Source organism: Bactrocera dorsalis, chromosome 3 (genome assembly GCF_023373825.1).
Source record: "Bactrocera dorsalis isolate Fly_Bdor chromosome 3, ASM2337382v1, whole genome shotgun sequence".
Taxonomy (NCBI): Eukaryota; Metazoa; Arthropoda; class Insecta; order Diptera; family Tephritidae; genus Bactrocera; species Bactrocera dorsalis.
This window is the reverse complement of record NC_064305.1, coordinates 8,601,708-8,629,274: the sequence shown is the minus strand read 5'-3', so window position 1 is coordinate 8,629,274 and position 27,567 is coordinate 8,601,708. Positions and strand designations below refer to the sequence as shown.

The 27,567-nt window shown below is 36.3% G+C and overlaps 1 protein-coding gene across 1 annotated transcript in view; it reads right to left on the bottom strand.

Annotated features, from left to right (window-relative positions):
* Nucleotides 1–22,007, bottom strand: part of LOC105223867 (MOXD1 homolog 1) — a 48,022-nt gene extending 26,015 nt beyond the window's left edge. The window contains exon 1 of the mRNA XM_029549261.2: nucleotides 20,047–22,007. Coding sequence (XP_029405121.2) covers nucleotides 20,047–20,541 — 495 coding nt within the window. The 5' untranslated portion in view covers nucleotides 20,542–22,007. The remainder of the gene's footprint in view (nucleotides 1–20,046) is intronic.
* Between the last annotated feature and the right edge of the window lie 5,560 nt (nucleotides 22,008–27,567).

Genomic DNA, 27,567 nt, shown 5'->3' with positions numbered 1-27,567 from the left:
GTATTATTAGCGCAAAGTTTCATTCCGTTATGTCAATTTCTTCTTGATTTATGTACTGAAAAATGAAAGAATCAAGAATTTAAAATTGTGCTATATGAAAAGTAGGCGGGGTTGTAATCCCATTTCACTCCTTTTCGCTCTGTGATATAAAAAGTAAGAAGATTGTCACGCACTAAACTTTGTCGGAATCGGTCCGAAAGGTCCTGAGATATGTGTTTTTACCTAAAAGTGGTTGGTGCCATGCCTATTGTCCAATTTTTACACCGGTTCTTACAAAGCCTTCTCATATCATCTCGGGTGTAAAATTTGATGCCTCTGTCTGTATTTAGTTATGGTTTCACTGCGCTTTTAGTGGTTTTTAACAGTACCGTTATATGGAAGTCATTAAGGTTATCACCCGATTTCACCCATTTTCACACTGTCAGTAGCGGTTGTTATTACAGTTCAGTTAGGAAAATTTGGTTGTTTTAGTCTTAGTAGTTTAGGAGATATGTACATTAAACTTATTAGAGTGTAGGGGCACGCCCACTTTTCAAAATTTGTAGCCCGCAGGTGCTAATGGCGTTTTGTGGCAGTAGTCCGATTACACGCTTCTACAAACTCCGCCTTAAGGAACTCTGTAGCAACATGTTGCTAGAGTATGAAAATGTTGCTGGCTTAAAATTTCTATTGTCTGAACAAGCTTGAAAAAATTATTTCCTTCGTTTAAAAATGCAGTGATAACTTGACAACACTGTAAGTTATAGTTATATTTTATTTTAGACAGAAAATATCTTTTATATTATATTTTTTCCTATACTATATACTATTTGCACTTTCTTGTGCCCACCTTAAAGGTCAACAGCTTCAAAGCATTAATCATTTAAACGAAATTTAAATGTAAGAGAAATTAATTGTTGTACCATTAAACCCGTCAGTAATAATGGTTTTTACGTTCAAATATTTCTCATGTATTTGCTGCTAACAACTAAGCAAATACAATAATTTTAAATAATAGCTACAATGTCAGAAGTAGCAACCCCTTCACAAGCCCATTTCCAGGTGTGATGCTCGCGCCACTTTATTTAATGGTGAACATTGTGTCTGTGTTAAAATATTGCTACCTACCTACGCACACAAACATATGTAGTTATATATATACTTACTGCGTATTTGTGTGTGCAACGGCTCCTAAGTGAACTAAATAAGGTGTCTGTGGTAATAAATTCTGACTGCAGGCGGGTTGTGTAGGAAAATTTTAATGCTTGCATAAAGTGTAGCGATTTGCCAAGGACCAAAACACCCTGACGACGGAGCGTTTAGTTGGCACGAAGCAGAGTGTTTCGTTTTTGTTTTCTTGTTTTTTTTTTTTTTTGTTTTAAGGAAGCATTTAACGTTGGCTATAAAACAAACTAAGTCGTAAAGGTGTACTTTGTCAAATTTTAAGGAGAATCGCTTAAAGAATATGGGTTGGGGAAAGTGTGTTGGCAACATTTTGTTATGGCATTAGAAAAATCACTGAAATAATCTTTAGTAATAGTTCGCTAATCGAAACTTCGGTCGTTATTTCTCAGTGATTGGACCTGAGGTGAAGAAAATTTGGATGTTGTCGTGTTTGTTGAGGGAAATGAAGGTGTTGGTTAGTGGTAAGAGTCATTAATAGGTTTTATCCACTTTCAAGTCAGAAAAATCGAGCTGTTTAGAGATTTTTATCGACGAAACACTTAAAAAAATTGGATTCCCTCGATTCCCCACGCCGTCGTCTCCTCGCCCAAAAAAGGAAGAATGTGCAAATCCAAAGTGAAAACAATGCTCATTGTCTCTTCTAAAATCAAAGGCATCGTCCACTATGAATTTGTTCCTCCTGGACAAACCGTCAACACCAAGTCTTACGTAGAAGTCCTCAAAAGACTCAAACGAAGGGTCAATCGAGTCCGACAAGCCGTCGCAGCCGATTGGAAGTTGCACCGCCACAACGCCCTGCTCAAACCGCCTTTCTTGTGAACAGCTATCTAACTAAGGCCGGCATCCCAACGCTTCCGCAGTCCTTGCTTGAAAAGGCCGAAGAAAAGCCATGCATCTCGGCTCTCATGCTTCTTTGACGCCTTCAATGCTGGGAAATCGCGCTGACAGCGCTGCATCGACGCAGAAGAGGCCTATCTTGATAGTTTTTAAAGAATTGTAAATATTGGTTCAATAAATTTTTTTAAATCGACTCCGTCCTATTATTTTCCGGACACACCCTGCACATTCGATATTTTCCTAAAATAATTTTTTATAAGGATTTATACAGAAAAAAATTACTCATTACTCAATTTAAATATTCAATATTTCAACAACTTGAGACAACTCTCAAAGAGCATGGGTCCAACAACTAACGAGCTGTATATACTATTTAACTATAACCCAGTGGTCGGCATGAGAGGATCTGTCACTGTGTTGGTGAGCACGAAAAAATAGTAGCCCAGTGAGAAATTGGAATTAAAATTAAGCAATTTTTATTATTAATTAATAGTATAATGAAAATTAACAAATTGTCTTTTGAGGATATATTCCCTATTATCTTTAAAAGACTTGGAACATAAAGGCATTGCATGGCATCAAAGGCATTTAGAATCATAAAATATTTCTCGCAGGGCATATTTCGTTTTGCGCTATGGTCCTGCGTGATGTTAATTCGTTGATGGCTCGACAACGACTGAACGATAGAGCGTAAGCGTACGTGTGAAGTTAGTTTGCAAAATTTTGCTATGAAATGCCGACCACTGCTATAACCACAAAATTTCCAGAACAAATATGTTTCAAATCTCCATCTTTCTGTACTTTTGTTTGTTTTTTGTGGCTTCTCAGGTGATTTCTGGTGTGCCTATCACATTCAGCTGCTGCCTCTTGCAAATCACTCGTGTGCGCTGAGCCTGATTAAAAGTATGGCGCCGCGTTGCTTTAGCGGCAAAATAAATGTCATTCCAGCTGGCAGACGACAGGCATTTAGTGAACGATGAGAAACAAGACCAAAAACAAATCAATTCAATGTCTCAGCGTTTCGTTGCAACCGATCACATTATGAGAAACTACTCATACTCCAGTGTAGATGTGATTGCTTATGTGCCCACTCGCATGTATTATTTGTACACTCTCATTATACGAGTACGTCTGGTCGGTTTGTTGTGCGCCAGCTGTGGTGACTGGTAAGTCGTTGACATATGAGGCGACAACTTGAATTATGCTTTTATTGTGCGCCTTTGAATTGTGATTCTACTGGTATCAATGTCCGCAAAAACTCAGTTCTGTATATGTTTGGATGTGTCTACATATGTAAGTACGTGTCCTAATGGCGCTTTGCACTGGAATTATAAATTAGGTGAAATATTTCCCTGCCTACATTGCCTATATATTGTATATAAATCGTGCCAAGCCATGGGTTGCTGATGAAAAGGTGTGCGTTCTTCCAATCCTTTACGATGAAAAGATTCGCTTCAAATTTCGGTATTTACTAAGAGAAATTTCGGGATTTTATTACAATTCCTTTAATCTTTAATAGAAATATTTTCTACATAATATAGTAATAGTAAAAAACGATCCTGGGATCTTATTCAACCTGGAAGTCATTCCTTTAATAAATGTTTAACGCTAAAATGGTGGAATTTTCCCAAATGCTTTGTATTCGACTTCGATTTACTCCTCGAAAAAAAGTGATTCATTTTTTTATGATGGAAATTCCCATACAACTCACAGCAATCAGAAGGCTGCGGCTTTGAACCACCCAAATATAACAGAAACTGTATGCAGTTTATAGCTTCCATTGGGTGCTCTTTCTTGGTGTCCTAAATATGTATGAATATGCAAGTAATGAGCTTAACTAAATGATCTCAAGTGAACCTTGTAATTCTCTACTACCAATTGATCGAGTTTGAAATTTAAATCTATATGTTTACTAGAATACTAGAGATCACAGGAACTTTTGACGAGAAAGGTCATGAACCTGCATTTAGGGATCTCAAGTGCTCTATGAAAATATATACTACAAATCTACCGATTTTGAAATTTGAGGACGGGTTTCACAGTGACTGGTTAGCAGCCATGTTTGGTTATGTTATGATTCAAGAAAAGGTTCTTTATCGAAATAAGAAATCTTGGTTAAGTTGACGAAAGCTTAACTGTCAGATGACTGCTAATCTGACATTAAGAAAACAGCCCTAAGTCTATATGCTTACCAGAACATTAGAGATTGCGAAAACCTTTGACGAGTTAGGTCATCAAGAACTCACTGATTCGATTGTTAGAAGCATCTCTCTTATTTCAACCATATGCTGAGTGATTATTTATAAGAATACTCGTACATATAGATCGCTGAGGAAAAATGGGCCTGAGCAAACCATAGCTTCTGCTGCTAGTAACAGTACCTTAAGTATCCAAGAACTTCTTTAGTACTTTCTAAAACTTTTATTGTAAATGAAGATCGTTTGCATTGAGGAGTGTTCACTTGCCGTCGAATTGTATTCAAATAAATATTTCCTCTCTTCTCTGAATTAAAATATCTGAGCATTTCGATGTTTCGATATTGTCATCCTAACCACGTTTGTTTGTGAAGTCATTTGCTTTGTTCAAAAATTTGGAATTTTTGTAATTTACTGTCTGTTGTCATCAAGTGTACATATGTATTTGAGTGTTTATTGTTTATGCCTACAAGCTGTAAAGCACTATTAATTTATTTCATTGCAAATGATATGTGTTCTTTTATGTAGATATATATCGTTTACATACATATGTGGTGCTTTATTTTGCACAGACGAGACAAATTAGTATTCTGTAAAGGAGCGTAAATTTTATTTTCGGTGAAATATGTGAATACTCATTCATGCTTATCTAGGCGTATTTGAAAGAAAAGAAGAAAAAATGTTAACTTCGGCCGTACCATAGCTGTACCACAATACCCTATACAGAAGTATTTCGTGTATCACAAAAGGGAATACATTTTTTCTTGATTTTGAACGGTCAGTTTGTATGGCAGCTATGGGCTACAGTGTTCTGATCTGGATACTTTCTTTAGCTCAAATGAAACAAATCCAAATATGAATAATGAATGCATAAAACTCGCTCTGTGTAACGAAAATTGTTGTGCTTGTCATATAAATTTCCAAGGACATCTTGATAATAGATATAAAGCTGAGGTGGGATGTTGATTGTGTTGGCTGTAGTCTTGAGGCAACGCCAATTCAGTTTCATAAAATGTTTAAGTTCTCATATGAAATACCTCAAAAATCTAAACGGCATCAAATTACGGTACTCATCAGCTGTTTAAAGCAATGAAAAGACTTTAAATTTGAGAAAAGCAATGATTTTATATTAGTACCTCAGGATTTGTGCAAATAGATGCAATAAAGCACGAAGCATTGTAAACATTCAATTACGTGTCTTTTTGCCAGCGAAGAAAAATGTAAACAAAATAAAAATGTCTAAAGATATAATAAGAATATAATAAGAAGAAAGGAGCGTTTAAAGGAGATATTTACATAAATAGGTACAACAAAGGATGTGCTTTGTAGGCGTGTCTGTGCGAAAAGTATTCGAGTGGCTTGGCATACTTAAAAGACTTAAAAAATGCAAATTGAGTGAAATGTTGTCATAAAAAGCAACCACAATGATTTTTTAACTTTTCCGGGCAGGTAATGATGTACATATGTATGCTTCTATACTTAAAGTGTACAAATCGCAAGTTAGTAAGAAAAAATTTAAGTTTAATAGGTCAGTTATACATATTTGAGGGACACACCGGGTGTCACCGCCTAAGAAAGGCGATTTTTAAGAATTTAGCAATATATTTATATATACATAAAGGGTAGTCGAAAAAATATTTGCGTATTTCCATTCAAACTTCAACTTTTTTTTTACATTTATAATGAACTTTAATGAACCGAATATAGCGAAAAAATAATAATTTGTCATTGACCCACCCTAATATATATATATTTTAGTTGTTATACATAATGTATGTTTTTGCTCATTTAACTTTCATTGACCATTGACCTAAAGGTATTTATGATAGTAATCGATCATTTCGCGCGCGACTGCCACAAAAAGATTATATCTTGACCTTTCCTCTCCCCGTCGTTTAGGATATAAATGCAAATGAAAAGTTTTGAAAACTTAAAATATCAAAAGACCGCATGAACACCATAAGTCAAGCGGAAGAAAAACAAACTTTATGAAAAACTTTTGAATCAACTTATTCAATACAGTCCTGTGCTCTCAACTGTTTAATAAGTCAAGTGTGAAGTATAAGCAAGCGAAGCCCTTTTTTGATAAATGAGGACAACTGCTTCAATTTGCTGTTGGAAAGTTTTATTTACAGTTTTTGTTTCAAATGAGTGAAAAGTTGAATAACCAAGAAATGAGCAAATAGCGAGGTGCTGATGAAGTCTTAAAGAAATGGTTTGCTTTTTTATTATTTTTTATGTTATTTTTTATTCAATTTTTTTTTTCATATTCTGCATTTGTGGATTGCATTTATTTCAAAAATGCGAAAGCTTTCTTCTAAGTGTTAATTGAAATTTTATGTTTGTTTAAATTCGTTTTTTTAAGTTTAAAACTAAGAATAAAAAAAATATGTTCTTAAATACTTTGCCTTAAAATTAATTACGTGTTCGAAGCAAAATTGCGACAATTAAGTTGTTAAATTGACACAATTTATTTAATGACAGACTTGTGTCAGTGCTTGCTTTCCAGCAAATTTCCTTTACACTTACTTTAAACGCCGTAAATGTTTCCATATAAAAAGTGGTTGGTGAGAACTACTCATTAGTCTTGTCGCCTTTTTCAAAGCGTCCTAATTTTTCACTTTTATGTAAGCATAAATGTTTAACTACAACTTTTTGCGGTCCTTAAAATTTATTTTACTTATAAACGTCTCACTGAGCGCAAGATGTCACTTAAGCGTTACATTGACTTGGTCATTTTGGGTCGCCGCAAAAATTCGCAAAATATGTAGAAGTATGTAGTTGGTCATTTTGTGGCACATTTTGTGGAGATACATTTAAACAAACGAACAGAATGTATACTAGTATTCTTATGTACATAATGCAGTAAAAGCCACGAATTTGCTGAGAGTGTTAATTGAGCATATAAATGTAGGAGGGTATAAGGAGAACCCGGCTAAAAACGTTTAAATGTCTTTGCATTTCGTTTTTTTTCATCATTTTCACTTTATTTCTATTTTTTATACCCTGAACAGAAGAAGAAAAATGTTGCAGACCTTTTAAAATTTTTTATTGTATATATAAGAGATTAGCTGAACCGATTTAGCCTTGTCCGTAAGTCTGACAGTTTTCATTGGGAGCGTTTTTTACGTGGCGGGTCCCAAACTAATAGAGATGGTTCGCCTTCTTACTTTAGCCCGCCTTCAAACGGATGTTCTTTGGCTACCCAGAGGATACTTGGTCAAAGACCGGAGGTCGTGAGTTGCTTGAGCCATATATAAAAGAATCATTTCTGACCACTACGAAGTGAATGGCGATCAGAGAACCTTCCTCCTTTGCGTGAACTTCTACACCTGACTCCATACGTAAACTAGTCCATCAGTTGTTGAGATATCGCTCTAAAATGTTTTAAACGTGTTTTTCATTCCAAGAAGCTGTTCGTTAGTCGGAATCTTAAGTAAATCCTTGTATGAAAAACTTGTTTTTTTTTGACAAGGTATCGTCAGGAAATTCGGATCACATTATTATCCAAGGCAACTGTGTAATCTCCGAATCAAACCACTATAGCATATATTTGCCACAGAAACAAAATGATCGGAATCAAGTCCTTATATGAAAAACTTTCTCATTTGAGGTATTTTCGGCAAAGTCGGCATAAATTATTGTCCAAAACAACGGCTCAATCTCCGAAAAAAAATAATTCATAACGGACCGCTATATCATTTAGCTGCCATACAAAGTGACCGAAAGTTCTTTTCATTTTTATTTGTGAAGGGTATTATAGCTTTGGTGCAAACGATGTTAACAGTTTATCGTTTTTCTTTTTTTTTCTTGCTTTTGTTGTCTTTTTACAAGCTTATAGGATTGATGTGATTCTGTATGGTCGCAATTAAAAGTTTTTCACGCCGTTTAATTGCCATCCTAAATTTTAGAAAATATCTCTCTCATTTCAGAACTTCTTGGACTTATTTAGCACTTTCGTATTTTGGCTGCTGCAGCTGAGTTTGATAAATTATTTGGTAAGTTAGGGCCTGCGATTCTAAGTTATTAAGTGAGTCTAGTTATTTTCGTTAGGCTTAACGTAATTTCAGCTTAAGTTAAATAAGGGGCTAAGTAAGGAAATTTTGGTTGTCATGCAGGGAGAAAAAAACTCAAATAAGTTCTGTCACTTCGAAAATAAGATTTCTGTGTAAGCTTTTATTTTTTTTAGAAGTTTAAGGTATAATAATGGGTAGTCGAAAAAGTCTTTTCGTATTTTGTCAATAGATGTCGTTGCAGTCTCCATATTATTCATAACCTATATTTGGTACATAACTCTTATTTTGATTTAAGCTGTTTTCTAAATAAGCTCTGGTATTTAACTAATATTCAAGGTAATGATAGGATGAACTATTGGAGGAGTGGGTGTCATCCATATTGTGAAGCGTGAAGGATTACTTTCATGATTGCTCTCAGAGTGCGTTCAAGTGCTTTTTTGTTACATACATAGAAGAGCTTCAACTCCAAACTCAATTTCCATACCTTAAAACTTTGAACGAAAGTGCCATTGTACATTCTTTGTATGTATGTGTATGTGTTTCTAAATAACTGTAGGAAGGCATGAAAATCGTAAAGCATGTTTCCCAAAAGCATCACGAGGGTTTTGTGTATTTATGATAATTTCTTGTTTAGGTTCTACAATACATTCTCTTTAAATTTGCTTTCAGCTATTTTTTCATGACTTCTCGGCATGCTCTATTTTGCTATGTTTGCTAATACTTTTTGCTTGTTTTTTTTACACCCGGTACTCGGTACTTTGCCAAAGCAACAACCTCTGACCTTAACGGTGTTTGTGTTTAGTAAAGTATGTTTTTGGGGTCAAAACAATTGGGTTTGGCATTTATGGTTCGCTGCTTGCTTCCGATCAGCGTCAATTTATTCAATGATGGCTTGAAATTGCAGTCAATTTGTCACTTTACAATTTCCATGCGTTTGACACATGTCTCACGTCAACGTATACTTTTCATATTATGTAGGTGTATGAATGTGTGTCAATGCGCACGTTTGTTCGTATTTTTCACTGGTTAATATAGTAGTTCATAAAGTGCATTAAGAAAGCGTGTATTGTTTGGTTTATAAATGACGTTTCTTCGTCGAGTAGCTTTGAATATAAACGATTTTTAATCGTTATTAAAGAGGGCGTTGAAAGGTTGGATTTAATATACTCATATATGTATTTTCGTGGAATTTTATACTAAAATCAAAGAAGAAGAAGAAACTAGTATATGTTAAATGCTGCTGAAATCGTTGAGCTCGGTCATCAGCCTGTGCATATGGTCTGCCTTTATTGTAATCTTATTCCATTGTATTTTTCCAAACACTAAAAAAATATGGTTTAATCAATTTAAATTTTTCAGAATAGGGTTTAGGGAAAAAGTGTAGAAGATAAAGCTTTTTTCCGTCTGAAGTAGATAATACCCTGCAAAATATTAACTGAACCAGATAATATGCCGCTGGAGCAATGTTCTCTTGTTTCGGCATATAATTCTTCCAGCTGATAGTTGGTATATAGTTAAGTACTTTTTTTACCGAAAAATTATTTAACCACTATTTTCTAAGAAACAATTTAAAATCCCTCCATGATTTGAGAACTAAGATGAAAAACTATGCGCTAGTGGCCATATTATCGGTGATCTCTAACTTTTTCTTACCAAAAAATCTCAGAAATCAGCGCGATGCTCACTTTACTTAAAAAAAACACAAACAATATTAAAATTAATTCAATAATGTCCATTTTATTTTCTGCGTAGGTTTCTTCTCCTTTTGTAAGCCAGCGCAATTCTGCTTTTTGTTGTTTATGAGTGAATATGCAAATTGCTTTGTGAAGCTTGGGGTTGGGCAAGCAATTTTATATATTCCACACGTTATTAAATTCCCCCTTACAAAAAAATACTTTGTAGGCGTAATGCATGATTGGTATGAGGGCTTTTTGATAAATTTGTGATTTTTATGCTTTCTCGAAGATTTTTTGGGCAAAAAAAAAATGGTTACGTAAGACTTTAAGAATACTATGTTGGAACTTTAGCCTCAATTTTTGTAGTTAAAATATGGTTGGAATAATAAAATATGGTAATAATAAAATATGGTAATAAAATATGGTAATGTTTGATGTCCTACAAATAAAAACAAATTAAAAAAAAACACTAAACATTTTAGATGAATTCATTAACAAACTTTTGTTGTAAATTCATTGTAGTTAAAAATTAATTTTGAAAAAAATATATATTTTTGAATTTTTTTGTAGCAAATAAACTTGCTTATTGTTCACACTGCTTTTATGAAGTTTTCTCAATAAAGGACACCCTATAGATACTCATACCTAACCTTTCGATATTTTAACACTGAACAGGGTGTATTGAGTTTGCCTTGAAGTTTATTACACCCAGAAGGAACGTTGGATACCCCATGAAAATATATACCTACAAACGATCTGCATAAGCTGAGTGTCTTTTCGTCAGCGTTTTTGTATATTTCCGAACTAGTCCCTTAATTTTTGAGATATCGTTTTGAAATCTTATAAACGCCTTTTTTCTCCCAAATGAGCTGCTAATTTGTCGGTACCGCTGATATCGAATCACTAACGGGTATAGTTGCCATATAAACAGACCGATCAAACTCAACCCCTTGTATGAAAAACTTTTTTATTTGACAAAGTAACTTCACAAAATTTGGTACAAATTATTGTGCAAAGCAGCGCTACAATTTCCGGAAGAATTTTTTAGATCGGACAACTATAGCATATAGCTGCCATACAAACTGACCGATCAAAATCAAAATAAAAATTTTTTATATCCTTTTTCGGCTTAAGAAATGCACTCGTGTGGGGTATTACAGCTTTTTTCTATTTTGTAAAGAAACCTTAGTTAATTTGCATGTCCAACGAAGCCATGCCTGAGACACTCCCATATTTTGCTTAACCAGAAGTATACAATGAATATGTATTACTCTATTGATTAACAAAATAAAGCAACACTCATGTGATATATGCATGTCGAACATATTGAAATGAATTGATTGAATGCTAAAAGAGAACTGGGAAAAGAGTTAAAAGAAAGCGAAATCAACAAGCAAAACAGATGTCAAAAAAGGAGGTAGAAGTCGTTAGCGGTGAAGATGTTCGCCTGCTGAAGCCACATGGCTACAACTTTATATATATAAACTTTCTATACATATGTATGTAACGGGTGATTTTTTGAGGTTAGGATTTTCATGCATTAGTATTTGACAGATCACGTGGGATTTCAGACATGGTGTCAAAGAGAAAGATGCTCAGTATGCTTTGACATTTCATCATGAATAGACTTACTAACGAGCAACGCTTGCAAATCATTGAATTTTATTACCAAAATCAGTGTTCGACAATTTTTTTTTTTATCGACAAATTTTGTTCAGCGATGAGGCTCATTTCTGGTTGAATGGCTACGTAAATAAGCAAAATTGCCGCATTTGGGGTGAAGAGCAACCAGAAGCCGTTCAAGAACTGCCCATGCATCCCGAAAAATGCACTGTTTGGTGTGGTTTGTACGCTGGTGGAATCATTGGACCGTATTTTTTCAAAGATGCTGTTGGACGCAACGTTACGGTGAATGGCGATCGCTATCGTTCGATGCTAACAAACTTTTTGTTGCCAAAAATGGAAGAACTGAACTTGGTTGACATGTGGTTTCAACAAGATGGCGCTACATGCCACACAGCTCGCGATTCTATGGCCATTTTGAGGGAAAACTTCGGACAACAATTCATCTCAAGAAATGGACCCGTAAGTTGGCCACCAAGATCATGCGATTTAACGCCTTTAGACTATTTTTTGTGGGGCTACGTCAAGTCTAAAGTCTACAGAAATAAGCCAGCAACTATTCCAGCTTTGGAAGACAACATTTCCGAAGAAATTCGGGCTATTCCGGCCGAAATGCTCGAAAAAGTTGCCCAAAATTGGACTTTCCGAATGGACCACCTAAGACGCAGCCGCGGTCAACATTTAAATGAAATTATCTTCAAAAAGTAAATGTCATGAACCAATCTAACGTTTCAAATAAAGAACCGATGAGATTTTGCAAATTTTATGCGTTTTTTTTTTTTTTAAAAAGTTATCAAGCTCTTAAAAAATCACCCTTTATAAACACATGATACTACACATTTCACTATCCACATAAATCAGTATAAACATGTTAATTTTCCACTTAGATATTCAAGCAAATACAAGTATAGCAAGGCTTCCATAATCGCTTTTTCGACCAATGCTTAACCACGCTGCGCACTTAAACAGTAGCGTACAGTGATTTGACAGAAAACGCCTCCCGGCCTGATCAGAAAATTGCCGCCACTTCAATTAAAGTCACACAAAAACAAGAAAAACAAACAAGAATATAAAAATCGTTGGGAGCAGCGATTAACTTGCGATTGCTTGGACTTTATTTGGGTTGTGGAGTGAAGGACATTTGTGTTCTGTGCCCGTGTTTTAAATTGCCTTCTTCCTTTTAACCCACCTTTCTTTGCTTTTTTATAGTTGTACTTTTCTTACCATATACTCTGGCAACGCTTAATTTAAAAAATTGCCCGTACACGCCCACTCGTCATACTTCTGGTCCGCAGTTGTGGTAAAAATGTGAGAGCGTAGAGAGTGGTTCAACTCAAAGTGTAGCGAACAAAGTGGGCTTTATGTATGTATGTTTGTTGGTGCTTAGCAAAAAAACAAAGTTGGTGAAAAAATTGTTGTTTGCCGTTGATGTTCAAGGCGAAACTGAGAGTGAAATCAAAATTGTGGTGGAATGCTGCAAACTAATAACTAAAATGTTTGTATGTCTGAAGTATATAGATATAGAAAAGTGTAAGCATGTATATGTACATATATACGTATATTCATTATTTAAATGTAGGTCCTTACGTTTAAAGCTTAGGGAACCGATTACAATAAGTAAAATTTTTTTTTTTAAATATATGCTTATAGCTCTGAAAATATTTGCCGTATCAACTTCAAAAATTCGGAGAATATTTTCAAAGGTATAATTAATATTCATAATGAACCAAATATGTGCCATTTTGGTCGACCTGTTTTTGCTATTTTTACGCTAGCGACATTATTCCAGCAGTGTAAAACTTTTCTGGTTTTTCGGCGAAAAACTGCGACAAGTAATTTCCACAGGCTTTTTTTGAAGTCAACATAACTTCATTAAGGGAGTTCTGCATTGACCGAAACAAATGGTAGTCCGATGGTGCAAGGTCACTATATGGTGGATGCATCAAAACCTCCCGGCCAAGCTCTCCCAGTTTTCGCCGAGTCAGCAAAGAAGTGTGTGGTCTATCGTTGTCCTTATAGAAGACGAAGCCCTTTCTGTTCATTAGTTCTGGCCATTTTTTTCGATCTCATCAGTTGCTGACAGTTAAATGTAAAATCAATCGTTCGACCAAACTGGAGCAGCTCATAGTGGATGATTCTTTCCAATCCCACCAAACACTCAGCATAACCTTTCAAGGCGTCCATCCTGAATTTGCAACCATTCGTTGAGCTTCACCACGCACGGACCATGATCTATTTCGCACATTATTGTCGTATTTTCATCTCCTGCTATCATTCACTTCAGAAATTTTTCGATTTCATTTCGTTTCAGCAAAGAATCGCAGATGTTAAATCGATCCATTAAATTTTTTACAGACAAATTATATGCTACCCAAACATCGACTTTCTTTTCGTAGCCAAACTTTTTTAATTGGTTCAAAACCGTTTGATGATGAGAGTTGCTTATGTCATGGCTGCTTATGTGACGATCCTGGTCGATATTTTCCATAATTTCATCGACTTTTTCAACGATAGGTCGACCACGTTCACATCGAAATGAACAAAAAAGTGACACAAACATTTTCTGATTTTCCAAAAATGCAAAAATCAAAAATTTTTTTATTACGATTTAAGAATGAGATTTCAATATTAAGAAGAAATTATGCAAAATTTGTTCAGCAACAACAGCTAATCTTCGCATTATTATTTCTGTGATTGTGCAATGACCATCGTCACTGGTTCAATGTCACTGTCAAAGTTCAAGGCGATTGTGCAAAGCACAATACAACAACAATAACAACATTCAGTTAACAGCGCTAATTACACTCTCCCGCCCTCTGCAGACTGCGAGCAGTTTGTTGAACCCACTACTTGGCAATCGGCTGCATTCTGTTGAAAAAGTTAAACTGTTTATTTACAGTAAAGTTTTTTCATTAAAGTAGATCCGAAACTAATTGTTGCACAAACTTGAACAGATTGAATGAGTTGAACGCAAAACGAAATTGTGCTAATTGCGATTTTATACAATTCATTGTTAATTAATAAAGTGCTTGAATAGGTCAAAGCTCGAGGGGGAACTTTGGATTTAGCTAATTGAGTTGCGTTATTTAATACTCGTATAACCGCATTTACTAGATAATTTTCGCAGTGCAAAAAGTGTGATAAATTAATTACTTATAGGGTTATGTATATAGAATTTTTTTCATACTGTGCTTTTGCTTTGCTTTTGTTGTTTGTTAGGCCAGTTTGAAAACCAATTACAAGCTATAGTTATACAATCTGAACATTCTTTATACCTTAAAATCAAACTTCCAACTTTTAAATTGAGAATTTCTCAATATTGAGTTAAGCTCTTTCTGCTGATTGCAACATAATTATCTCTTAGACACATGAAAAAGGCTTTCTTCGCGGCGTGGTGAGCGTGGAAATGTTCACAAAGAATTTCTTAATGAAAAGGCATACAAATATTTCCAAAAAATAATTGGAACTGGACTTTAATCAGAATAAAAATAAAAAAGTAGTGTACAAAATTGAACATCCAAGCAAAATAAATAATATCCATACATTAACATTACCTTTGCATGCATATTTATACATAACATGACACTTACTTCTCAACCAACTAGTAATTTTCCTCTACGAGCCTCTCGTCTACCTGCTAATTTTGGCAAAATTAATTACTGTACTGTCTATCTTCCGCTTGTATACTATGCATGTCGGACATAAGTTTTGTCACATTCCATCTTTGCACATTACTGAGAAATGGTCAAACGTTTGCACATATTATCCAGCAGTGGGTTACGATAATAACGAAAGGACACGGCTAATTAAGGCAAAGTTGAGTCATTGTACGTGTGTGACGGCGGCAATATGAGCATCAGCAAGGCAGGCAGGTAAAATACAAGCAGCTACAAGTACTGACCTGCCAAGATAAGCACAAATACATGCATATTTGCGTGTGTAGACATACATAAGTAAAATGAGATTATTTCTCTAACAAGTGGCTGTCTCCTTTATCTAAGCAAAAGCTTATTAATGACAAAATTTGACTCTTTTGTGGATTTATGTGTTGCTTTGATATGTTATGCGAATATATACATATATAGAAGTTATTATTTGCTTATTTATAAAGCTTATTAATCTACATACATACATACATATAAGTACATATGCATTTATACAAAAGTTCTTATAAGACACACACATACATTTTTAAGCGCCTATGGGTATGTATTTATTCACAAACTCATAAATCCTCTGTAACATATGTTCATGTGTATATTTGTATCACGTAAGCATTGTTAAATAACTAATACTCATATTCATGTGCTCATATCCGCACGCATTTCCATATCCTCTGCGCATACAAATGTTGTAATTAAAAGTGTGCTTCTTATCTGTAGACCTTTGCCGCACACACAGACATATGTAAATAATATTAACAGAATATTAATACTAAAAATGGTCTTATTCATAGAAGCTCTTGTTGCACTAGTCACGAACTTATTCACCTGAGTTGCCTCACATTGATATTTACACATATTTACACTCATGTGTACTCGTACTTATACTGTGAATGTAAGTGTATAAAGCGAACTCTCGTGTGAAGTATTGAGAACGACTGCCACTTGTAGTAATCTTCAAAGTTATTAGATTATTTATTGGGCAACATGTGTTTACAATATTAAATATTATGATAATTCGTTGTGCATTTGACCCACTTGAGTAAAAAATGATAAGCTGTGGGGTTGTATAGATTTATAAATAAAAGTTTGGTCTCATGGAGAATTCTTGTAGACAATTGACTTACGAAATCATAATTTAAAGGTTAAACAGATTTCTAACGTGAACGCTTTACCTCTTCTTTAAAGATCCTCAAGCGAGCGCCACTAACTTAATGTAACTAAATGTAAGCCTGCAAATTTCTCTACGATTCCTCGTATATGAAAGTCACAAATAAAGTCTTAAACAAAATCTGGATCATCTATCTGTGGTTTAAATTATAGGAAGGGAGTAGGAAGAAAAGAAGAATGGTGGATTAGAGTTTAAAAGAGCATATAACCCTTACTAACCGGACCTGGTGTTTGAATCTAGTAGTCGAATAAGATCAAAACTAGAGAATATTTCTGCCACGAAAAAATTTACTCTCAAGATATTTTAGCCATCAAGAGAAGGGCTGTAAACTTGTGAGAACTGTTATTTGGTTGAGCGAAGCAAATGACTAATTACACTGTGGAACATTTTTGGGAATATTGTCTGGGGGGTGCAAAATTCCAAGTCAGGGTGATGATACTAGGTCAGTATAGTAAAACCCTCAAAGGGTTTGGCGTTCGTATGTGTCAGTTTTTTTATGACCTTTTAAATTTTTTCTTTATCTTGATGTTTTTTCGCGAAGCACTTGTCCGATTTTGATGAAACAAATTTAGAAAAATTAAGAATTACAATTTCTATTTGTTTTTATTCAAAAAAGTGTCATTTATAGCTTTTTTTTTTAAATTATCCCCAATAACTCCAGACTTCTGGCCATAAACTACTGAAAAAATAAAGTAAACATTTTTATATTTTTTTATTTTTATTTTATTTATTTATTTTTTTTATTTTAATAAATATTGCCTAAAAAAATTTCTCCGTTTATATGGACCTGTCCGGCCCAACTGGAATACAATATAGCTATACCAAGCTATATACATATAGCTTGGTATTTGATTTTGAGGTCTGCGGTCTTGACTAAAAATTGGTATTTACGGCTATCGAGAAGCCGTAATATTCGCAAAAATCATCGAGTCTCTACGTACAATGAACTAAACACAAATGGGGCTTCATTAAACTACAAGAAACTTGGTAGGAAACAGGTTTTTATGAAACAAATCACTATCTTATGCAACTCCGAGGGTTAAGAAGTGAGGGTATTCAAACAAGTAACGGTAAGCATTCTTCACACTGCTTTTACATACTCGTATAACTTACTTATTTTTTACCCAATGCTGCTTTCTCTTGTTTCTATAAAAAAATCGCTTCAATTTTTGGCACAGTTTCTGTATGTTTCGCTAAACAGATCATATAAAGGCACACACACTTACTTACGTATAATAATGCAGGGAAGCCAACATAAAATTGACGTCGAAATGCAATAGGAGTATAAAACCCTCGCCTTCCAGATTTTGTCAAAACTTCAACATACTATACATACATACGCTCGTGTTTGGCTGCAGGACTTTTTATGACTCGCTATTTTGGAGCAATTTGATATCGAATAACGGCGTAAAATGAGTGTGCAATAAAAAGCCAGGAGTAAAATATAAAACATTGTTTGTTGTGTGCAAACAAAAACAACAATAAACCACTGCATTAACAGCGCAGCGGATGGAAGCCCTTGAAAATTAAGCGAAAATTTGCAAATCAGCGTCTATTAGGGTTCGCAAACGATAAGCGTGGAGAAGTGAGGGAAATGTTGGAAATAACTGGAGCGTAATAGGAGTAGCCGGTAATAAGAGTAACTGATTTGGCAAAACAAACAAAAAACACAGTGAGTGTGAAGAACTCTTTTTTTTTGTTGTGTAAGTAGACAAAAGGAATGCCTAAAAGTGTTGTATCTAGGTACAAGTATATGTGCGTATATATTTACATACGAGCTTCTGAAGTGTTATTTATTAGCACGGGAATTTGAAGTAGCTGCAAGGGTGTGTGAAAAAATGTTAATGGAGTTTTTATAAAAAGGAGATTAAAATATGTAAGTATGTAAGAATGTATGTATGTAGTTTACGTGTGAAAAGTTTTAAAATTAATAAAATGTTCTCACTTCTTAATTCTATTAAATTTAAATGTTGCAAAAGGCTCCCGGTGGTTCAGCTCTCAAAAACACAAGTCCAGGAGTGGTACAAAGCCGTCAAAGACAGCCAACAGATCGTTGAAGAAATGCCTCGTTCTGGACGACCGTCGACCTCTTCAACTGATGTAAAAAAAAGTGAAGGATTTGATGCTTTAAAATCATCAGGCAGGTGTCAGAGAAATGGCAAGAGAGCTCGACATCTCTAGCGAATTCGTTTGAATGATTTTGGTGGATATTTTGGGTTTGAAACGCGTTCTTGCTGGAATTGTCCCGTTAAAACTGAATTTTTTTCAAAAGAGTACCGTAAACAGGTCTATTTGGATATGCTTGATCGTGCAAATCCCGGTCTCACATTCATGGAAAGTATTAAAACAGCCGATGAGACGTGGGTTTATGAGTTTGACTTGCAAAGAAGTCAACAATCATCGGAATGGAGGAAAAAACGAGCCGAAACCAAAAAACCCTCGCCAAAGCCGCTAATTTTTTTCGATACTCGTGGTTTGGTTCATCATGATTTTGTTCCGAAGAAATAAACGGTCAATGAGGAATTCTATTTGACTGTATTGAAGAGTTTGTATGGGAGCATCCGTCGAAAACGGCCGGATTTGTGGAAGAACAATTCATGCATTTTACACAATGAAATATACCATCGTATCAAGTCACGAGGGTGACCGACTTTAAAGCCAAAGACGCAATAGATAGCACCGTATTCACCAGATTTGGCTCCGCGTGATTTTTTGTTTTCACAAACCAAAATTTCCGTTACGTGGAACCCGTTTTCAGTCCATCAAAGAGATAAAACAAAATTTGCTGAAGGGGCTGAAGGCCAACCCAAAAAGTGCTTATGAAAGTGTTTCGAGGACTGCAAAAATCGATGTAATGGCAGCATCACCGTGCTTATTTCTTTTGCAGGAAATACCGTTACCATCAATAAATCGACGCGGAAGACCTCTATTTCCAACAAAATGGTACTCCAACTTGGGTTCCACGTCTAAACATAGAAACATTGTGTGCAAAGTTTGGCTACTCGTTAATTTCGAGAGATAATGCGATTTAACGCCTGTAGTTTATATTGCCTTCTTCTTCTTTACTGACGTAGACACCACTTACTCGATTATAGCCGAGTTTACAACAGCGCTTTAGTCGTTTCTTCTTTTCGCAAAGTGACGCCAAATGAAGATTTCAGGCGAAGCCAGTTCCTTCTCCATCGGTCTTCTTCATCCTCTGCTTCCCCCGACGGGTACTGCGTCGAATACTTTCAGAGCTGGAGTATTTTCAATCATACGTTCGACATGACCTAGCCAGCGCAGCCACAGCCTCTGGGGGTATTAAATCAAAGGTTTACGTCAATGAACCAGCAACGTTCGAGGAGTTTGAAGACAACACCGGATCAACGAAAAGAGGCGTAAACGGATGAGGATATGCGAACGAGGTGGAGAGATTGCAGTGTGGCATTTTATAACCAAACATCATGCCAAGAAGCCAAGAACTACCAAGCCGGGTGAACGTTGAGTATATTTTTAGAGCTCAACAATGGTGAGTCCCTTAAGCATCCGTTACCGTTCTCTCAAAAATATACATTTGTATGTATAAAATTTTGAAATGTTTGGTCCATAGCAATATATATTTATATATACGTTTATCCAATCGCCGAAATTAAGCTCTTACATTAGTCTGCTTATTAGTATATTCAATCACATAATTACACATAAGTATTTATAACTCACCAGCGCATTGGCTTTGCCGGTGCGATCGTCGACCCACAGCAACACCAAATCCGCATTGGCCATGCGGGGATTCTTTCGCGCAAAACCGAGTCCAATGAAGCCGCGTGTATTGACAGTGGCACGAAAGTGTATCTCCTTCGAGGTGGTGCCTTTCAACCACCACTCCAGCCAGTACAGGCCATTGGCATCCATCATTTCGATGCGATGCCAATTGGTGTGATGCATGCCCAACGACGACACATTGGTGGCAGTGGTATCGGTGGTGCTGCTGCTGCTCGTACTGCTGCCCGCGGCTGTGGAATTTGTTGCGGCAACGCTATGCTGCTGATGACGGTGATGTCGCTGATGCGAGTGTGTATACTCTGGCAATGCGGTGGCCACTTGCAGTGCTGCTAGACACATTGTCAATGTGATAATTATGTAAAGGTTGCAGTTCATGCCGACAACGAAGGCAGTTGGCTTGCGCAACTGTTGTCCTTGTAGACTGTGGGCCATTTTGAACTTTTTGTTGCGAAAAAATAATGTAGTGGAATATAATGTTGTTGTTTGTTGCAACTTTATGGATTTTTTTTATTTATAACGGTATTTTTGCACTCAATTTCACTTTTGTAATGATTTTGGTTATACTTTTGGTGAACTTTAGGGTAGTCGCTGTTGCTATATGTGTATATTTTTTACACTAGGGAGGGCCTTAAACATTTATTTGTATATATGAGGAATAATATTTAATATATGTATATAATTATGTACTTTTTACATGTATATTTAATATTTGTATCACTTGTGAACACCAAATTAAATAATTTTTTTTCCACAGAATTTCACCAGTGCACCGCAATTTGATATATAAAAAGCGGCTTTCAGTTTATTATGAGCAAAATTTCAAATAAATAAACACTCATATTTTTTCACTACACATATTATTTTTATTTTCGTTGGCTTCAAATAGCCTAAGATCGTATTCCTGTTATAGCGTAGGTTATTTTTAGCAGCAAATCCAATTTCATTTCAAGCAGCTGCCGCGCCAACACATGTATGTATAGGTGTAAGCATTTAAATATTTTCGTTGATATGCACTTTTGAACACACACATATATATAAAATTAATTTTTTTTTTGAAGTAACCGAAAAAATAGCAGCTGCCGCTATTATCACTACTCCCCGCCAGCAGGAAAGAGCCCCCTAATTTTCTTATTGCAATACCTTTACTTGCGTTTGTATTGTCGGGCTATATACATATATACGTAAAAATATATGTATGTATTTGAGTAGATTTTGTTTGTTTTGTTGGAAGGTAGTTTAGTTACTCATTGGGTTTACACTCGCGCATGCGCTATACACTCACTTGCGTGCGCGATCGCCTCAACACGACGCGGTTAACATACAACTGTGCATATGTTTGTGTGTGTGTGACCTTTTAAAGCGAATTTAACAGCTGCGGCGAAGGGCTAAATGAGCGCACGAGTTCACTATGCTTATTTGTTGTTGTTGTTACACTAACTGCTACACACGTTTGTCGCTTCAATTAAGGATGCGGCAGAAGGTACACAATTTTTGCTTATGTGTATGTTTGTGTGTGTTGAAGTATATTTTTTCGCATTACTCGCAATAATATAACTTGCCAAATTATGCAATTATTATTTTTTGCATATTTTTTACATTCTTACGCTTTTCCAGTAGCGCACTTTCTATCACATAGCAATCAATAACTTCATTTTGCACTTAAAACACAATATTCCTTTCCTTCTAATTATATATACATATGTATATTTGGGTACGTTAAGTCGCATTCATCCGTGCCACATTACGCGTAGTACCTTACGGCGCGCGTATCCCTTTAGAACTGCGGCTGCGCGCCTTTGCCAGAACGTGTTCAACTTGTGCGCGCCAGCTAAGTCAGCCATGCATAGCCAATGCTTGTGGCTTCCTTCGTTCCCTTGTGCCTATAGCACCGGCGAATACAGGCGCACAGCCGGCAGCAATAATAACTACAGGCTGGTGTATATATACGCATATAAACATATTAAAGTATATGAGCATCTGCTTGGCAGCAAGCCAGTCTAAAGACTCAGCACTTTGCGACGTACATATGAGCCGTTGAGTGAGTTAGTGAGTCAGCGCGCCGTTTAGTCATTCATGCAGGCAATTCACACTCAGCACAAGCCATCGATACATGGCATTTGTGTTAAAAATATTGCTTTGTTATGTTTTTGTTGCTTTTGTTTTTATATTTATGTCGTGGCCTAGTTGGCTTTTTGACCAATGTTTGAAGAAATAATTATAAATAATTATTATTTGCTTCAGAAACATTTGTTGTGCGAGAAAATCAAGAATTATTGTTGGAAAATTAAAAAAAAATTACTAAAAAAAAATAAAAAAATTTTGCATATTTTTTACATTCTTCAAATAAAAAAATAAAAAAAAATAATAAAAAAATATAAAAAATAAATAAATATTTTTTTTTAATCAGGAAATCGATCATTCATTCATTAATATCTATTATATTCATTAATATATGTAAATAATCACAGGAGCCAGCTTCTTCTATGTTATGTTCACCACCGTACAATTTGCATTTTATGGCAACACTTTGAAGACAAAAAATGTAATTTTTTGCGAAAAAGTATTTAAAACCCCTATTCCACCCCTTAAAAGATTGAATTCCAGATTCACAACTTGGTTCAAAAAAGATGTATTTAATTATAGGAATGGGTTGTTTAATTTCTTTCGCAAAAAGCCACATTTTCTCCTTCTAAGTGTTCCCAAAAAGTGCACAATTTTAATTTCGAAAAATCCTTCATACTGACCCGGGCAAAGCTATTATCCATGATGTAATTATGATTTTTTGAATTCGAAAACCGAGTTATAAGGTCTCGCAAAGAACTTTTTTTCCGAGACAATCCAGAATAATTGCTTCCGTTGGCGTATTTTTTTAAATATTTTTTCATGAAAAATTAACAGAATTTTTCTCAAATGTCTTATTATAATCTAACATTGGTTTTCAAAAAAAGATTTTAGCTGTTTCATCGCAAAAAAAATCATCCATCGCAAAAAAATCAGAAAAGCTGTATTGTTTGACACGTATTAACCCTACTCTCCCTTAATATAATCAGAAATTGTGAGTTACACAAAAAGCTAGAAGAAAGGTTTCTTCTTCCTTGATTATCTTCGAATTTTTTTTTTTAATTTACCAGATACAGAGCTTTCTAGGCACATTTATTTTCAGAGCACTATTTTTCCCATCTCGATAAACAGTAAAAAATAAGTCAGTAGTATAGTAAACACCAATCAAATCAAATCAAGTAAATACATGTGAAAGAACTGACGCCGCTCGACCTTCCCAAGCGACATCGCTGCGCTTTATGGGTTTTGAAAAGTTTTTTTCAGCGATTGAGTCAGAAATGGGTAAGTAAACAAGCAAAATTGCCGCATTTGGAACGAAGAACCACCTGAAGAGATAACGGAAAAAATAACGGTTTAAAGTGGTTTCTCAGCCACTGGAATCATCCATCCATCGCTTTCTAATTACTAAAACGCGGATTTCTGCACCAAAGAAGACATGTTAGTGCAAAGTGCCGCCTATTTGTTCGAAGATCTGCTATAGTTTGTTCGATTCGCTACTCTGCAATGCTTGACGAATCGAAGAGAGCTAAGAAAATACTCACAATCAAAATGTTAACTGGGTTTATGAACATAACATTGAAATTGCTCGTACTCATTCCGTTGTGAGTTAGCCGCTTGATGGGCGAATATCCAAGTGATTGAGTGAGTGAATGAGCAAGCGAGTGTGACGCCGATTGTACAGGTATGCAGCGCAAATATATGTGTAAATGTATGTGTAAACCCTATCCCCCTCTATTTGCTTACCTCCACGCAAACACACAAAGTTACACATACATATAAACAATTATATTTGTGTGTAATTTGGCGGTGCCTGGTGCCTGAGCTGCATTTATTTATTTCTCTTTGAAATTCATTGCATGTTCGCATTACATTTTGCCTATACCACGAGTTTTGAATGTGTTGTTGTTGCTAAATGTTTTGCTGCTTCTTTATTGTTCTTATGTTGTTGTTGTTGTATAGGTTGCTGGTGCGCCTGCGCTTAGCGCATACAAAACGCGTTCGCCGAGATATTTTCACGTGTGCTAACGCCGAGGCGCGTCGTGCTGCTCAGTGAGCGGCACGTCAGGCCTGTTGTTGTTGCATTACTGTGTTTTCTGACTCTGGCTTAATTTAAGTGGCGAAATTGTTTGTGTTGTTGTTGCCGTTACGTGTTTCGTGCAACGAATATGTATTTAGTGTGTGGTTCGATTTATTTTAACTTCTTCTACCTAAAGATCGCACGAAGGTACGTTGTGTGTTGTTGTTTTGTACAGCGTTCTCCCCTTGGTCTATACAATTTTGTAGTTTTGCTGAAGAGGGCCGGTGTTTTTTTTTTGTATATTTTCTTTCTCCCGTTTATTGTTTAGTACCCGCTGTTGTTTTATGCATCTGCCTTTGTTGTTTCTGCTCAGTGTGTTGTGGCTCGCATTGATCCTGTTATACGGCGTACTTCGTTTTATGCTCTTTATATCCTTTGCTGTCGTTTTGTGTCGTTTGTAGATTTGTAGTTTCGGGAGCGGAGTATTCACAAGTGCTGCAAAGGATCTTCCATCATTCTTATTGGTGAATATACCACTTTTGCATACTCGTATATACATATGTATAAATTATATACACATGTATTCAAATATCTTGTCCTACCATCATATTCTTGTGTTGTGTCAGGTTCCGAATTGAATGTAGAAATTTCGGCTTCAAATATTTCATAACAGTTGTACACTTGATATTTGGCAAAACCTGGATGATGAGAGATTATCGATTGTCTTCGAATTTCCAGTTTTCTGCTCGCTGTGTTTGAGTTTCACTCACTTGCCAAAACAGAATTTGATGTCCGGTAAGATGAGTTGACAATGAAGTATAAGGAAATGCTAAAAGGACCTTGTGCTCAAAAAAAATTAGCCCTGAGCTATTTGTATTCATACTATATGATATCTGGAACTGTGAGCTACCAAATAATTAAGCTTTGATCTCGCGAACGCGGGACAATCAGCACCTGGTTTGGGTAAGTTTCTCGACCTTACAGCAAGGGCACCGATATATCAATGGGCTGTTAGAACCCCCACAACTAAGGAGAGGCTCGCCTTACTGAGGGAAAACACACACTTACGAACAATCTTGAGCCAAAAGGATCTTGCATCAGCGCATGAGCCCATGGTAGCCGAGCGTAAACCAAGTTCCCGCGAAGTCCAGCTATCCAATAATAAAACAGACGAAAAGATAAGATCACTGACCGGTTTCCTTTTTATTGATAGCGGAGCTAGGGTATCCTGACATCGGCTTGGAAAACACTGCAATAGTCTGGTAGTCAGAGACTAAAATTGATAGAGAGTTTGCGACAATATATCCCTCTACCAAGCCTTGACCCATTCGTAAAGAAGCTCACTAGCCCTCTCCTCCAACGGTTTCTACCCATTTGCAGCTCCCACACAGGTATGTGATCAGAGAAAAAGCCGCCAGAGTTTGGTTTGGCGACTCTATGATCCAAAAGATCCGATATAAAGTCAACGTGTGAAAGGATTTCCGAATGTTCAGACATGTGTTTATTTAGGAACACAGATACTCTTTGTCTAATATGTATGATCACTATATACAAAATGGCTTTAAGTGCCATGGTTAGAGTGAACCTTAGTGCACTACACCTGCTGATAAGCGCCGCACGTTGAACGCTCTCGAGCTGTCTTATAAGTGTCTTTTCTACACAAAGGCTTCATAGAACATAATAGGTTTGACTATGGTGCTTTCCCAGAGAACTACTTTCGGTCAGAAACCCCAACCTTTTGCCAATAGCTTAACTGCTTTGCTCTCTCTTCGATATTAGGCTTGCTTGAAGCTTTTTAACTAAGTTTACTTTTCAGGAAGTTTTAATTTTTGATGAGCGGCAACCCACTGTTGATCAAATAGGAAGCTTTGATAGCAAATCTCTCGCTCAAAAACACTGTATGTTTGAATATATGTACGTCTGCTTGCCCACGCTTACATAATCTAAGTGATTTACTCGGAATATATGCATCGAAAGCGCCAATGCAAATTAAGTGTATGCACAAAGTCACTTCAAAGCGACGTTGATACGCACAAACAATGCCTTTATGTATAACAGGACAGTGCTCTCTGTAGCCTACTAACTAAGAGAAAATCTATGACACACTTGATAGATTAGACAGTTGCCCGTAAATTAGATAATACCACATATGCTACATAACAATCATTTACACATACTTACAAATGTCTATGGCAGCCTTCAACCTAGCTGGAGCAACACTGCAATGTGCACAGGAACTAAGCTACTCTTACGTATGTGCGCACGCAAGCAACAGCTGCAGCCAGACTTATGCGCTTAGCTACATACTTACAGCTATCATAAATACTTGACTGCGCGCTCCAAAAGGGTCACCAGTCGCCAACCCATACCCTACCATGCCCTTTTATTTACTCTCTTCCCGTTGCTTATTTACAAGTATGTATTTGCTATCGATTCAATCGATTCCCCTCTCGTGCCTAAACGTTTTCCTGCGCTGAGCCGCTGATTGGCGTGCCCAACAGGCAACATCTGCTCCACAGCCGTTGGGTTTCACGTGCGCCAAGCCGACGGCTTCACACACCGCACTGACCCAGCTGCCTGCTATTTGTAGTGTCATATATATGATGCACATTATTGTTGCTGTTGTTGCAATTAAGCCTGCCTCACGAGCATGCATGCAACGTCCGTTGTTGGATAGGCGTGTGTCGATAGAACAGCCATCGCCATAAATCGTTTTAACTTCGTAGTTTCAAAGTGAGCTGCGTGTGATCCAAGTGCGCCGTAAGAGCGTAAGAGGCTGTAGCAGCAGCAGTGGCCTGGAAATTATAGCTCCGAAAATAAACTGTTTTGCCAAGGCATTCTTCCAATCGACGACAAAAACTACTTACTCGCCTTGTTGCAACGCTCATGCATCCGCAGGCGCTGCCATCCAGTTTGGCGTCCACAACGGCTTGTCGTCAACTCGAGTTGGTTATCCTTTGTCAGGGCTTCTTTTATGCGCTTTGTAAGTGCTGTCTGCATTCCTGCATTGACCTTACAATCATTCCAATTGTTCGATGCTGCTGCTGCTGCTGCCTCAGCGTCTTTTTGTTGTTGTTTCTGCTTCTAAACATCAATGACGGCATATGCCGCTAAGTGTATGTATGTATATATATGTATGTGCGACTGATTACTCAGGTAGATATATTTTATCCCAACTTGTTTTTTTTTGGCCGCATTGTTGTTGCAAGTTCGCTTCCATTTAATTTTGCGCGATAACAATTCTGTTGCAATTTTATGTTCCCATTGCATGTTCCTTCATTTCACTTTTCTCGTTGTTACAGTATTTAGCAGCATGTAGCATGTGTTGCCGTCGCTTTCCGTTTGTACCTTGTGTTTTAGCACTTTGCCTTGCATACTGC